At 43.0% G+C, this 15890-nt stretch overlaps 1 protein-coding gene across 3 annotated transcripts in view; it reads right to left on the reverse strand.

Moving 5' to 3' along the window:
* NR6A1 (nuclear receptor subfamily 6 group A member 1) overlaps positions 1-15890 on the reverse strand; it is a 269928-nt gene that overhangs the window by 18738 nt on the left and 235300 nt on the right. For 2 of the 3 annotated variants that reach the window (XM_049896174.1, XM_049896176.1), the window contains exons 3-7: positions 15594-15836; positions 9321-9376; positions 5502-5656; positions 3471-3698; positions 1864-2118 (exon numbers count right to left, since the gene is read on the reverse strand). In XM_049896174.1, the coding sequence (XP_049752131.1) occupies positions 1864-2118; positions 3471-3698; positions 5502-5656; positions 9321-9376; positions 15594-15836 (937 nt within the window). The remainder of the gene's footprint in view (positions 1-1863; positions 2119-3470; positions 3699-5501; positions 5657-9320; positions 9377-15593; positions 15837-15890) is intronic. The other variant, XM_049896175.1, reaches the window with a different exon arrangement.

Consider the following 15890-nt stretch of genomic DNA (forward strand, 5'->3'; position numbering starts at 1 on the left):
GAATCGGAGTCTCTGGACAAGGGGTTAGGTCATCTGCAAAGTCAAGTAGCTCTGTATATAGGACAAAGTGTCAGCTGACTTCAAAACTGTGTCATTTATACATTACTCTGAAACTAGTAAGCACTATTAATAAGGAAATATTAGAAAACCAGGGAGAAGAGCCAGCACCCAGACTCATTCTTCCCTCCCTCCGCTGTACAAAGGGCCTTTGAACTTGAGCCTTGGCTTGTATTTATACCATGATTACATGTCAGAGGGGTGATGCACCCCAGTCATGTGTAGAGAAGCATGGAGGCTAACTTTCACCGATGGGGCACCTTTTCTTTCTTCATTCTTGGCGTCCTGGAATCCCATGGCTTCCATTATTTTATACTGTTTAATAAAGGTGGTTTCCTAAAATGTCTATTTAAATGTGATTTAAGCTTTATAAGACTTTTCATATGCATAAACTTATAAGCCAGGAAAATCTCAACAGGTCATTTATCCTGATTTTGGGGTCAGAAAATGTGCCCCATATGTACAAAGTGAGTAAGTAAAAAGAGCGCTTGGACAGGCCATGGAGCAGGAGGGAGAGAGAAGATCTGCTCTAGACAAGTAGGTTAGAAGGATCCTGACCAGCTGGGATGAGACTTTATGCCAGAAAACAGTGGGGAAAACAGCTTAATCTCCTAGTCCTATGCTCTTAACACCTCACCATTCAGGGAACCATCTACAATAGGCAGCTAAGATGCAGTGAAAGCTCAAGCTTTGCAGGCATTTATTACCAGTCAATGCCACTAAAAAACATAAGCTTGATGAGGACACAGATTTGTGTGTGTTCTCTTCACTGCTGTATCCCCTGGGCTTGGAACAGTGGCTGGCACATGTTAGGTGTGCTCCATCTTGTTTGAATGAATATGGGAACTGAGACCCCCCCAAAGGACTTAATTACTGCTGACTTATTCTTTCAGCCCTATTTACTGCGGGGCTACTGTGGGTCACTGTGCTGGCAGTGGGGACAGGGGTCCAAAGACACGTGCAGGACCAGAGGAGAAAGGCACAGAGGTCAGGACTTGGGGTCACCAACACCAACCATCCCTGGCTCTGGGCAGAGGGCAGCAGGGGCCTCGCAGCAGCCTCAAAGTTACATTTCCGGGGCCCCCGACTAAGCCTGAGGCCATGTAGACCCAGAAGGAGCTGCCACCCTGTACAGATCACAGCTCACAATGCTTTGTACCTCTCCTTGTTCCCCTCTTCTGGGCAGAGCAAGGCCTGGCTAATGAAACACTATGGGTTGGGATCTCAGCACTCAAATCTAGGCTACGGGTTCAAATCCAAAACCCTCAAGGGCATGTCTTTCAGAATTTGTTTCCTTGTCTACAAAATAGGCAAAATAATGCTGGAAGCTGTGAGCATGAAAGAGACAGTAATATGAACTACCTAGCTCAGTGCCTGGCACACAATAGGTACTATGATGGCTCATAGGAGGTCTCTTTCTTGGATTATACACTATAGCTCAGAGCCCCTCCTCACATTTTAGGCAAAATTTAGATTTTTGTTTTCCCAGATGCACTATTTTACCTCAGTGATGTAGATGGATAAAAATAAGAGTTTACTACTGTGCTAAGCTTTACTGTACAATACCATTTATTCCACACAACTACCTGGTTGAGGAGGTACTGTCATCATCCTCATTTTATGAAGTCAGATATTAAGGATCAAAGACTTGGCCAAGGTCACAGAGCTAGTTACTGACTAAGTGAGGATTCAAATCCAGGCCTGCAGGGCTTTAATGCCCATCCTTTGGAATGCCAGTAAACCTTGCTCGCAAGGATGATAATGGTTTGGTTGCCTGAGATTTCCTCCCCAGCCAGCAGCCCTCACCTGTGTAGTTCTTCATCTGATGGCGAGTACTTGGCGGTGACATCAGCCAGCTCTCCAAAGATCTGCTTGCTATAAACGGTGAGGGAGGATAGCAGAATTAACTCCTGCCAGGTGGAGCTCAGGAGGCATGTGTAATCCTTGATTGAGAGCTCGCAGAAGAAGGGCAGTTTCTTGATCCAGGCGATCTGTCTAAAGAGCAGCTCATCGGCCAGGCGGCAAAGCAGAGCAAACAGCTCTGCCTGTGTCACAGCATATCTGGGGGGTGGGGGTGGGGATAGGGAAAAGTCACTTCCATTGGCTGGAGGGTGAGGACAAGGGTATAAGGAGAAGGTACTTCTGAGGGCACAAATGGTTGTTGCAGTGGGCTCCTTGCCCTTGACCATGGATCTCCAGCTCCACTCAACTCAGGCTTTTGATAAGGGACAGGACTGAAGCCTGCAGCTGCCCCTCAGAGCTGGAAGGGCAGGTTTAGTGAGAAAGAGTTGCTAAGGGGTAAGGAGGCTTAGAAATTTGTATAAGTACCAAGGAATATGACTTTTAAAGTTGGTGTCCTCTAATGTTCCATGTCTTAGAGAAAATTACCAGTCATTCCTGTTCTAGTTTTGACAATGAGAGCTCCAATGCAGTAGATCTCATACCCACCCAACACAGGAGCTGGCACAAAAAAAGAGCTTCCAGGCAGATGGCTGAGGAGAATGGAACGTGGCCAGAGGCTTTTCCTGCTCTCACTGCACCCCCTGGTGGCAAGAGTTCAGGAGCCAGAATTGCTCAGCCCTTCCTCTACGCTACTGTGGAAGGAGCAGGGCATTTTGTGTCTCTGGGCTAGAGGGGTCCTCTGAGGCCACTGACTCAGGGGTCCCAGCTTTTTCCCTTCAAGGACCATTGATAGGACTCCTCCCCAAGCCCCTATGCTCAGATTTATAAAGGCTTTGTAAGGCCTTCTTGTGGGTGGATATTTGAGTCTTGTTTTGAAACCAGAGATTTGCTTAAGAAACCTCAGGATACCTTTTGGGGATCTAAGCTTGATTATTCTCAAACAGCCTATGCTCCAGGCCAAAGGAGTAATGGATGCAAGCAATGGGTAGGCCGGAAGGCTGAACTATTATCTGAGGTAGAGCCTGCTGAGCAATGAAAGCTTTTCCTTTCACTCAGGCCTGCACACACAGCAGTCACATGCTACCAGGGGTAACCATGAGTGTGCTGGCTGGGAATGTCGAAGGCCACAACCAATTAGGGGCTGTTAAAAGGCTTAGAATTGATGTATGAATATCCCACGAAGTATAGCTCATCTCTAGCATAGAAGCGCTTAGACCCAAGCCAGGGCCTGGCTTACCTAGGCCCAAGCAGGAGCAAAGGCCTTTCAATCCCAGTTCCATAGGGACTGATAAATAGCTTCAACTCTATAAGAAAAGACACACAAGAAAAAAATTGAGGGTACGCTGACTTCAGGGATAAGTATGGATTTGTCCTCTGATGCTTCAGTCGTTGCTCACTATCCTCCCTCACTCATTCTGAAGCGTGAGGTATAGCAGCCAGGGCTGCAGACTGGTGTGGGGTAGGAGAACATTCTGAGGCTAAAGGGGCCAAACAGGGCAGGGCTCACTCACCCATCTTCAATCAACATAGGTGTGCCCAGTGGCTCCAGGTCCTCCGCTGACACGAGCTGGTGAATCAGACTGTATGACTGGGGATCCAGGCTGCGAGCTTGTGGGGGCAGAAGTGGCGAGTGGCCAGAATAGCTGAAAAGGTGCGGTATGTATTGATAGTGTGGAGGCATAGGCATCCCCATGTATTGTTCCCTGAATGCCATGAATCCGTTTAGCTCCACAGACCTACTGGAGAGAAAAGTCTCATGTCAAACAGAAACATGACAGGTTTAATGCCTATTCAAAGGAAATGAGCCAGGAGGTGGCTCAGGTGTTTTGTGGGCATGAGGTCTGTGTCTTCCTCAAGCCAGGGGATATAAGTAATGGCCAAATACATGACTTTTGTACTAAATTCCAATCTGTGAGAAAGGGACTCTGTGCAGATGTGTGTGTGTGTGGCTTATTACACCTAGTGCCTGGCAAAGTAGGTACTGAATAAATATTTGTTAAATAAATTACTTTCGCAGATGCCATATCTAGAGAGTTTTCAATGGAATGTGGCATGTGACAACAACTCCCAAACATTCAAATGAAGGTATACACTAAGGGACAACAGAATGAATAAAGGTTACAATGAAATATGAAGAGTCTTATCTCCTCCCCTTTCTTGGAGAAATCTAACCACTTTGTCCATTAAAAAAAAAAAAAGATTCTTTTCGCTTTTACTTAGATGCATCTCCTATAAAAGGAGTTGACAGAGTATGGCCCCACAGGCCAAATCTAACCCACGGCCTCTTTTGGTAAATAAAGTTCTACTAGAACACAGTCACATTTATTTCTTTACATATTGTCTATGGCTGCTTTCACACTACAATGGCAGGACTGAATAGTTACGACCTACACTGTGTGGCCCGCAAAGCCTAAGATATTTACTATGTGGCCCTTTTAAAAAAAAACTTGTCAGTCCTTGCCCTATAAGAAAGGTTTTTTGGGGAAAGGAAACCTCCCCTGGTAACCAACTACTCAAAGAAAACTAGGGCTTTGAACCAGTTCTTCCCAGTTCAGTTATGGCCAAGGAGGTGACACTAGAAAAGATCTGAATTTTTAGAAGCTGGGTAAATCAGAATGGTAACCGAATGGGACAAATTACAGGAAACCCTGCTAGAACCTTTATCTCCCTCTTAAAAAACAATTGGCAGCATACGCACTGCACAGCAACCAAATCTCTTGCCTGTCGGATTTTGCATAAAGTTGGAAACAGTGCTATCCTGCTCAAAGATGGCAGCCGACCATGCCTCTTTGAATGTGTGTCACTCTCCAGTCTTGTTAATAATCTAGTCCTCACACATCAGGCTTCTGAAAGGGCTCACTACACCTCTTCCAAGTCTCCCATTCCAGGGCTTTGACCTGTAATTTTTCCCATTCTGGTTACCGTTCCAGATCACCCAAATTGTAAAAATTCGAGTATGTTCTGGTTTTCCTTCATTGGCCATGACTGAACCAGGAAGAACCTGTTTGAAGCCCTGAAGAAAACACACCTAGCTATTTCACACTTAAGAATTTAAAGACACCCTGCTTGAACCAAGAGCCTCTAACCTGGTATTTTCTTGTAGCAGCAAATCTGACTGGCTTAAAAAGCTTTCCTTCTTTCTTAAAATTTATGAAGTGAAAAACCTAACTCTTGCCGAGGCGGAGAAACTATACCTTAATTCGATATTGTTTATGCGGTTTTTCTTATTTCAGTGATAAAATAAATGAGAGAAAAGAACTACATTTAAAATTATATTCTGTTAGGGGAAGATTGTATGGGCATGGATAATAGCTATAGCACTTTATCAGTCTGTAGAAGAGACTGTGGACATCTGCAAGGTCCTTAGCATAAAACTGGTTTGGAAATTCTGCTTTGTGTCATCCTGACCCTTATCCCAAGAGCCTGAGGGAGCAAGAGTACAATGAATGAGAGCCTGGCAGGAATTCCTAGCCCAGAGGTTCCTTCCTGGGCCCACTCTTGGGGCAGCCCCTAAGTAATGCTGGGCTTTCCTGGAAGCTCACCTGGAGGACAGTGTGGAGCCTGGCGAGGGCTGGTTGCTCTCTGAAGCCCTGTTCCCAGGGGAGCTGTGGTCGCTGTCACCATGGTTGCTCCAGTGATTAGCCTCTTCCTCAAACTCCTGCCCAGACATGATCCTTTCGATCTCTTCCTCTGATATCTTTGATAAGGAATCAATACATGTTAGGCTGCTCAATCTCTGTTCCTTCCTCAAGACCGAGAGCTTATTCAAACTCCACAGGGATTCCCAGGGCTCTCTAGAGAGAAACACAAATTTCTTCACATCCACCCCCATACTCCAGGCCTCTCACTAATCTTAGGGTAGCTTGGTTGCTTGCCTCCAAAAACCATGGCCCACCATTGTCTTCTTCCTGCCTATCTATCCTACTCTCAAGCCACAAAGCCTCTGTGGTCTTCAAAACTCCTCTTTGTCCTTGCGCCTATTTTTTCCTACCCCTGAAACACCACTCCTCAATGACAAACTCCTTCTTGGCCTTTAAGACCCAATTAAAATGTCACCTCCTTTGTGAAAACCTCTATCACCAAACAAACAGAATTGCAGGTCCTTCTATCCACTTATAATATTGTATATTCTGAGAAGGGCAGGATAGCACAGTAGTTAAGAGTCACACCAAATACAGGTTCTGTCACTCTCTAGCTGTATAATCTTGGGCAAGTCATTTAACTATTTGAACCTAAGTTCCTTCATTTTTATGGTGGGAGAGAATAGTAGTATCTATCTCATAGGATTGTTGTGAGGATTAAATTAGTAAATATATATCAAGTGCTTAGAAAAGGGCCTGGCACATAGCAACTATTATGAAAATGCTGCTGATGACATCATCATCGTTATTCTTTCTAATACTTATTGTAATGTATCATAAATACACCCTCTACAAGACCTAGGGTCATGATAGAATCTAAAAAAGAGTAGCTACTCATTAAATACATGTTGTATAAACAAATGTCACTCATTAAGTACCAACCATGTACCTCCACATGGATTTTCTAAGTAAGAGAACATTCCTAAGCTTATTAAATAACAGAAGAAACTGCAGCTCAGACAAGTGACCTACTTCCCTAAGATCACACGGTGTGCCCATGCTTAGGTAACAGTTTGAGGAAAAGGCCAAGGTGTCCAAGTATTCAGGCTCCAAGTCCAGTGATCTAGCTATTAAACCATATTGGGAGTGAATAAAAACATCTATCAAGTGTCTAACCCAGAGTTGAGGTCTAACTAGCTAAACTTAGCACATAGAATGGGACTGAGTGTTAAGGAGAGGGTCCAGATGAGTTTTTATTTCTTGTTCACATGGAAAGCATGGAAGGATGTGTTTTTCCAAGTCTGTTTGACTCAAACCTGCATACTTCTTTGCTCCAGCAGCCTGTGAGGGAACCCTGATCTACTCTGATAATAAATACAGGAGCATTTAGAACTGGAAGCTAGCCAGCACACAGGAGTTAGATGGGAAAAAAGGGTTTAATTGGTACGCAAATTGAGTGGTTGTTTGGCAATAGCTTGGACTGCATATTGGACTGGAGGCGTTTTCTTTCCTTATTCACTTACTGTAACAACAACAACAACAAAAAACCATGTCACTCCTATTAGGGGTCCTTAGTACTCTGAAATTATTGTTTTCAAAGACAAATGGTGCCATTTCAAACTGCAAGACATCTACTAAGGCCCTGAATGAATAAGCCTCAGTGACAGTGGTGACAGCAGATCGTCCCAGATAGGTGGGATGAAGAGCTTGGAGGGTAAAGAAGTACTTGGGCTGAGTGAAAAGGGCCGGTCCTGGTGAAATCAGCTTACTCCAGCTGGGAGCCAAAGTCAGGTTGCACCTGTCTCTCTCTGAGAGTTCCATGGGATATTGAGGATACAATATGTTGGTAGTGCTGGAACCTGGGTTCAAATCCAATTTGTCATTTCCTAGCTGGGTACTGTTGGGGAAGTCACTCAAAAACTCCCTGAGCCTCAGCTCACTCATCTGTAAAATGGACATAAATCCACATCTCTCATATCTCAGGGTTCCCTCACAGGGTGCTAGAGCAAAGAAGTATGCAGGTTTGCAAATGAGAGATTTGGGAGGTTAATCTAAGATAAAATTATAAAGGTCAAGTGCACAATATGTGCTCCTTGTTATTATTACACACAATTAAGAACTTGCAGATCACAGCTCTTTTTTCCTAACACACCACCCATAAACAGTGAAAGACTAGAACGGAAAGTATATGCTCAGCCTCAAAAAGTCAAATGCAATGACAGATGAAATAGGTTTCTCTGAATATCAACAGCTCTCTCGATCCTGGAGAGAACACAGAATCTGGAAAGGTAAGGGATCAAAGAACCATAAGCACAGGAGACCTTTGTTGTTCACTGAGGAAAATGTTTAAGAATTCTTCCCAATGGATAACCTTTCTACTGCATCTAAATATAGAAAGAATGAATACAGCAGAGTTGGAAGTCTTACATACACACATACACACACACACACACACACACACACACACAGATTAAGCACATACAATTTTACCTATTAAATATCCCTTGAATCTATTCCCTCCTCCCAGCCTGCAATGTCACTGCCCTAGTTAAAACCACTATCTATCATCTCTTGCCTGGACTTCTACAAAATCCTTTTAACTGATGTCTCTCTGCAATTTCCCAACCAAATCACTCAACTTGTGCAACAATTAAACTTGTATATCACCCTCACACTGCTCCTCATAAACCATTTTCACTGCTAGAATGTTGTTTCTAAAATGCAAATATGACCATGTCCCTCTCCCTACTCAAAACCTTTTAGTGCCTGACTCTTGGTTCACGCTAATAATCTTAAGGCATGGTCCCTGGGCACTAGCATGCTGAGGGATCTACTTGATGAGTCATAAGCAGATTCAATTCTTCAGTCTCATAAAGTTCTTCTTCTGCTGGCAAGTAAGAGCAAGTGGTATATAGGCTGGCTCCACAAACACTTTACCTAAGGAGCTCTAATCAAAGGCAGTTGAAGGCCACTCTTTAGAGGACTCATTCCCAAGTCAAGAATCTGCCTTATCTCTTGCTACTCCAGCACATATGTCCAATGCTCCAACCTTACTGAACGCCTTGTCATTCCTCAAAGGTTCATCTTCGGGCCTTTACGCAGTCTATTCTGCCTAAAGAAAATAAAAATAGCTTGGTTCCCCACTCCTTCCCAACATAGGTAATGCCTCCTCCTCCTTCCAGACACAGTTCAAACTTTGCTTTCTCTAGGAATCCTCCTCTGAGTGTCTCCAGTCCTTAACCATTGCTCCAGCCAACAAAGACTTAGAAGCCCCTTTCCTCTGTATTCCCCGGGCATCCTGTGCTCTTACTGTACTGCGATGCATGTTTCCACATGTGTCTTTCCCACTGGACTGATTTCACGGTGTTAGGGCCTGGCACAGAGTAGATACTCTGTGAATGCTTGTTGGATTGAATGGGGAATACCCATAACTGAGTTCTCTTATGATTTCTGCCATGCTAAGTTATCTACATGCTAAAGTGATGACACTAAAAAAATTCTCTGGATGGCTCAGAACCGGAATAAGGTTCACTGCCTGTGAAATCCTTATGAAGGATTGAGAGATCACAGAGCTTTTAAATCATTATCCTTTATATTTAAGATTTTCAAAGCACTTTCATACCCAGGGTCTAAAAGGATGCTTATAAGTAGTTAAGCAGGAATGAAAGTAAAGATGGCTCCCCCCAGCAGCAGAAAAGAGGATCAAAGTAAGCAGCTACAGGAGCATCTGCAGCCCTACACTTCCAGGATGGACCACAGAGAGTGAGTTCTACAACTTACCTGGACTGGTCCTATGCTCTTGTTCCGGCCTCCAGGCATGCCATCTTCTCTGATTGCTGGAAGGAAACATAAGACAGTCAGAAGCAAGCCCACAGGAATCTAGGCACAAAAGGGGGATTAATTTATTTTGCCAAAGACACAAGGTAGTAACTGGTGAAGCCAAGATTAAAACACAGGTCTTTCTAGAGGCAAAGCTTATACTCTATTGTTTCAGGCTACCTCACAGACCGCAGATAATTTTGGGCCCCCACGACATTGGGTATATATTATAAACACTATATACACTCAATGTACTCAACAAAGATGAGAGTGTTATTAGTTAGTCCTATATTTACCAATATTCCACCAAGATGATACATCTGAAGGCTTTGACAGATTTGAGGGGCAAAACAAAGAATATTTCTGTTTTTAAATAAAATCTTTTTATTCCCCGTCTGACTAAATTTGAGTCTAATTTGTAGGACCAGGAGATCAGGTTTTTCTTCTATTAATCAGAATTTTGACATTACTGGTTCCTCCCTGAAGTTTAGTACCTTTACAGTTCAAATTCCCACTCCGGTGATTCTACAACAGAAGTAAGTTAGTGAGCATTTTCTAACTATAAAAACCCAAACCAAACCGAACCTGTTGCCGTCGAGTTGATTTCGACTCATAGCATCCCCATAGGACAAAGTAGAACTGCCCCATAGAGTTTCCAAGGAGCAGTTAGTGGCTTCGACTACTGACCTTTTGATTAGCAGCCGAACTCTTAACCACTGTGCCAGTGTGGCTCCAGCTATAAAAAGTACCCTTTATATAGCATGCTGGTGGTGTAGTGGTTAAGTGCTGTGGCTGCTAACCAAAGGGTCGGCAGTTCAAATCTGCCAGGTGCTCCTTGGAAGCTCTATGGGGCAGTTCTACTCTGTCCTTTAGGGTCGCTATGAGTCAGAATTGACTCGACGGCACTGGGTTTGGTTTGGTTTTTTTGATTTTATATAGTACCAGCCACACTGAGAAAAACAACTACTAATATTAGGACCACCACTGTTTGTGGAGCACATAATATAGGGTCACAGAGAAGGGGCTCCTGATTTACAGTTACAGGAGGACTCTGGTGTCAGGAAAAGCTCAATGGAAAAGGCAACTTCTGAATTGAGTCTTAAAGGACAAATAGGAATCAGACAGGCAGAAAAAGGGTGCACCAGGTTGAGTGACAATGTACAGAAAAGTTTCAAGTTGAAAAACAAGCAAGGAGTGTTCTGGGAACTCCCAAGTGGTTAAATCTGGTTAAAGTAATGCAATATGTAGGGGAAGAGTAACAAGAGAAGAGGTTGGAGAGACTAGCTAGGGCTAGATCATAGGTAGCCTTGAATGCCAGGCTAAGGGTACAGACTTTAGCTGGGGGGCCTGAAGACAAGATGGAATGCAGGTGAGGAATGTGGCCAGGTTGGTATTTTTGAAAAATCTCTGTGATGGCCACTGTAGACGGTGGTCTGGAGGGTGTATTGTTAACAATGACAGCGGATAAGTTACTGGCGTTATGTAAGATCAAGCTTTGCTATAACAGACCTGTCTCAAAAAAATTAACATGAGGAATCTAGAAAGTCCTTTAGGGCAGGGTTGGTTGGCTCAAAAGGTGAATGTCCCAAGAAGTATAACAATCGGTTCCTGTGGTAACTGAAAGGCTGACAGAAGGTTCATTTTCCTTCAAGTAGACATCATTCTTGCTATCCTAAGATTACACAGATCAGAATTATACAAGCTGGGTCAAAATCCTGTCTCTGCCTGGTTTCTACAGTTATTAAGAGATTTTTTAATCCCTCTGAACCTCGGTTTACTGAAGAGTAAAGAGGATACTAATATCTACCTTATGCGGTGTTGTGAGGATTACATACAATAATACAGATAAAGCACAAAGCAGACAGCCTGACATATTAACTAGGAGCTCAGCAACTAATACTTCCCCCTCTCCCCACACTGGAGTTATAAAACCAAGGTTCCATTCTCAACTTGCTAGGTTCTCATTATCTTCATCTGTGAAATGGTGGCAACATGGTCAGCTTTATAAGGTTCCTTCAAGACTTGTGAATTTGGAGTGAGAAGCATGCAAAGCCTATGTTAAGGCTAGATTCATGCTGGCTGCTGTCTGAGAGCTCTCATTCAGCTTAATTCCAAGTTCTAAAAATCCCTAAAATTCCTTTTCTGCTATTCCAGGGTCAATGACAATTTCTGACACTGCTATTTCCATTACTGACAGCTCACATGCCTTTGCCTCAGCTCACAGGTACAGAATAGAAATCCGTCACAGGCAGATATAACACTGAATATATTCCAGCTAATATCTGACTCTCACGGCACTGGGTATCTGACTCTCACTGTCTGGGAGGTGAGGAGGGAACTCAACACGTTTTCCTTTTTTATTTAAAGGGCCACAGATCTCAAAGATTTACATCTTGCCAATTTCTTGTTCTGAAATTTAAAAGCTTGAGTTCTTCCCTCAATTCTACCTTGAGAAAGGAAAGTCACATATTATGGACATCTACTATGTGTTAGGTACTATCTTGGGTAAAATAAACTCATGAGGAAAGTATTAGTATTGCTCTCACTGAACAGATGAATCTAAGACTCAGAGAAATGAAGTACTTTGCTTGAGGTGACAGAAACTAGACAGCAGAATCAGGGTTGGAACCCTGGCTATCAAGACTCCAAGACCTGCCTTCTTTCCACTACTGCTATTTTCCAAAGTATGCATGCATCCCATTGGAGAAAAAGAAGATAATCTTAAGCAGTACACAGATAACTCTTACTCATTTATTTACTGATTTTCCATTCACTGAGGTAGTAAAAAAATTCCCTTTGAAAATTAACTTTGATTTTTTAAAAAAGGTTATTTAAAAAAGAATACAAAATAAACAATTGTACTGGTTTAGTCAGAGATGGTAAAACATGTCAAGTTGGCATGACACTGCCTGAAGTGTGGGAAACAATACAATTTGTCATAGTGCCTCAGTTACAACAAAATTTGGATATTTTAAAGCTTGTAATATACTCACATGTTACCTCATTTGATACTTACAATCTTAAAAGGTGTACATCATATGCATTTGAGAGATGAGGACACTGAAACTCAGAGAGGTAAAGAAATTTGCTCAAGCTCACTTAGGGAAGAACTAATAGAACTGGGATTTCAATTTAGCTCTTCTGATTCTAAAGATGTTTCCAAAGTTATTTAGCTCAGCTCCTTTCTTCCCCATTCCCTTCAGTGTGGTTATGTGATTCATTTGTAATACCAGTTAGATCCATTTGTCAGTTTGCATTCCATCTTTCCCCCATCCTAATTTTTAAAAAATTTACATAGAGTAAAATTTCCTTTTTTTGTGGTGTATAGTTCTATGGGTTCTGACAAATGCATAGAACTGAGTGTCCACCACAGTTCCATACAGAACAATTCCATCACCCCTCAAATTTCATGGCAGCTGCAATTTTAATCCTGCTCTCTCAGCACCAACCAGGAGATGGCAGGGTTTCTCTCTGAGAGAGGCTGCCTTCAACAAGCAAGGCAGCCTACCAGCTCTGCATGCAAACAAGCCTAGCAGGCAAGCTCCCTATCGCTATACCCCCCATGTGTCATCTTCTCCTGATTATATGGTTAGAGGGCTTATAAGGTTAAGTTTCTTATTCCCTAAAATAGGTAAGGTCGGCTGGAAGCCTCAGAACGTCTTCTTTTAATTGAATAAGCAGGATGATTCATCAAAGTAGTCAAGAAGGCCACCCACAAATATGCTTTGATAAGATACTCATTGTGAGGCACAAAAGGAAAAGAGAAAACTAGGGATCAAAATCAAATCAGGATGAGGGTAGGCAGGTGACAACGGACTCTCTCTTCAAAACAATGCTTGTTTGGTAGTGGTGGCTTGGAAGGATTTCTGTAAGAGGAAACTGATAGTGGGGGAGGGAAAGGATTTCCAGGTAGAGGAAAGAACCCGAGCAAAGGCAGGGTAATGCAAGGCATGTTTGAAGCACAGTAAGTAGGGCCTGGGCAGAAGATGAGGTTATAAAGAAAAGCAGGGATCAGACTAGGTAATACTTTAAACGCCCTAATATGGTATTTATCATCCAGTAAACACAAAACATTCCAACATCCAATTAACTACGTTATATGGCCTACATGCAAAACAGTACATTGCTTATGTAGTTAGGTATAAGCTCTGACTGATCAATAACAAATTATAATACTGATTAACTGTCAACATAACTACCACTTAACTAATTATTGGTAAGTCATTTTACTTCCCCAAGCCTCATCTGTAAACTGGGAGTTAATAATTCATAACACGGTTGTTCAGGCTATTCAGTGGGATAATGCATGGAAAGTACATAACAGTTTCTGGTAGATGTAAGAGCTCAAAGAAATATTAGTATTATATAAAATAATAAACCACCTAAGTTTATCTAAATGTGCTTCTGCTTATCTTCGTAATGGGCAAGTTTCCAAAAGATGCTTCTTATCCCACCATATACCCACTCACAATAAAACCAATCTGGAGTACATTTTGATGTCTGCATTCATTAAGGCTACAAAATCAGTCTGTCTAAATAGTTCACTAAATCTAACTCCCACACTTACCCCTGAACACTACTACTATGAACCCCTAATACCTTGCTGAGTATTTTATATGTATTATATTTAATGCTCTAGAAAATTCTGAAAAGTAAGTATTATTATACCCATCTTAAAGGTAAGGTAATTGAGTATTAGAGACATAAAGCAAACTGTCCAAGGTCACAGACCTAGTCTGTCTACCGCTGCAGCCTCTATTCTTTCTACTGAACTACACTGTTCTATTCCCCACCTCTCATAAGAAAGACCCTAGGGTTCTGCCACTGACCCTCCCTCTCTTCTGTATCTAAACTCTCTCTGTAGGTGATTTCTACCCACTCACAAAACTCTACTGTCTCTATGCCAACAGATCCACAAACCTCTACCTGCAGGCAGAACTTTTCATCTCAGTTTCAATTCCATATATCCAACGTCTTTGTTGGGCGTTTCTTTGTGTACCCCTCCAAAATCAAACCAAACGCATTGGTGTCAACTGCAACTCATAGTGGCCCTACAGGACAGAGCAGAACTGCCCTATAGGGTTTCCAGGGAGCAGCTCGTGGATCGAACTTGCCGACCTTTTGGTTAGCAGCTGAGCTTTTAACCACTGTGCCACCAAGGCTCTTGTGTCCCCCTTGCCACTGCCACCAAGTCGATTCTGACTCAAAGAAACCATATAAGACAGAGTAGAACTGCCCCATAGGGTTTTCAAGAAACAAATTTGATCTGCTGACGTTCTGGTTAGCAGCTGTAGCTCTTAACCACTACGTTACCAGGGCTTGCTACCTGTGTCCCCCAACCCAGTGCCATCGAGTCGATTCCAGCTCATAGCGACCCTATAAGACATAGTAGAACTGCCCCATAGAGCTTCCAAGGTACCTCAAAATCAGAACTGTCAAGGCCAACACTTTGCCCCACTCAACTTGTTAACCCAACTTTTTTCCTAGTAGTGTCCTTACTATTAGTACAAATCCTCAGGTTTGCCTTCTGGTGCTGTTCCATACCCAGTCATCAATGCTTATCAACTGAGCTTCCTCCACCATCTCCCTACTTGAGCAATTCTTTTCCCGCCCCGCCTTCAGAGCCTTCATACCTTCCTTTTGGACTCTTCTAAAAGGTTTCTGCTTTCCTGCTTTCCTGACCCCAATCCATTCTTCAAAGCTGTCCTCCAGATTAAACTTCTTAAAATATTGGTTTATTCATGTCATCTCAGGCTAATGGCTCTCAAAAAACTCCCCAGGAAGTCCCAAACCTCTCACTAACCTGGACACAGACTTTTGGGCTGCCTAGCCTCTGAATATTCAATGATTCCAGCAAACAAAATGATGTCACATTTAAGGGATCTCCTGCCTCACCATCCAAAATTCATACTTCCTATCATTATTCCATCAAAGAATTGTGGAGCTTATTAATCTCAGTCAGGACCTGACTGTTAACTGTGGTCTTTCCACATGGGGCCTGTGATTCATTCTCACAAAATTCTTAACATCTTACCAGTCTTTCTGCCTAGAATGGGAATTCCCCGTAGGCAGGGACTGTGCCAGATTCATTTTTAGGTTACCAGTACCCAGTATAAGGCCTGGCACATAACATGGGCTTGAAAAATAAATAAATCCAAGGCTTAGTGAAAAACTGACACTAAAGGTAAAGTGATGGGCGAAGGGCAGACAGCGAGGGTCACCAGCACCACTCACCCTTCCGGTTCATCCCCATCTGGAGGCATTTGAGCAGGCGGCAGTATTGGCACCTGTTCCTCTGCTTCCGAGACATGACACAGTTCTTGTCACGACTGCATCGATACACCCGCTTGTTGCAAATGCTCCGCTTGAAAAACCCTTTGCAGCCCTCACAGGAGATGATCCCATAGTGCAAGCCTGTGGCGCGGTCCCCACAAATGAGACAGGTTCGTTGTTCAGCCCGATCATCTGGAACAGAAACTGAACATGTTCAAGTTAGAACTCAGTAGAAATAACAGCTTTAAACCTCTGGTT

Source organism: Elephas maximus, chromosome 9, assembly GCF_024166365.1.
Source record: "Elephas maximus indicus isolate mEleMax1 chromosome 9, mEleMax1 primary haplotype, whole genome shotgun sequence".
Taxonomy (NCBI): domain Eukaryota; kingdom Metazoa; phylum Chordata; class Mammalia; order Proboscidea; family Elephantidae; genus Elephas; species Elephas maximus.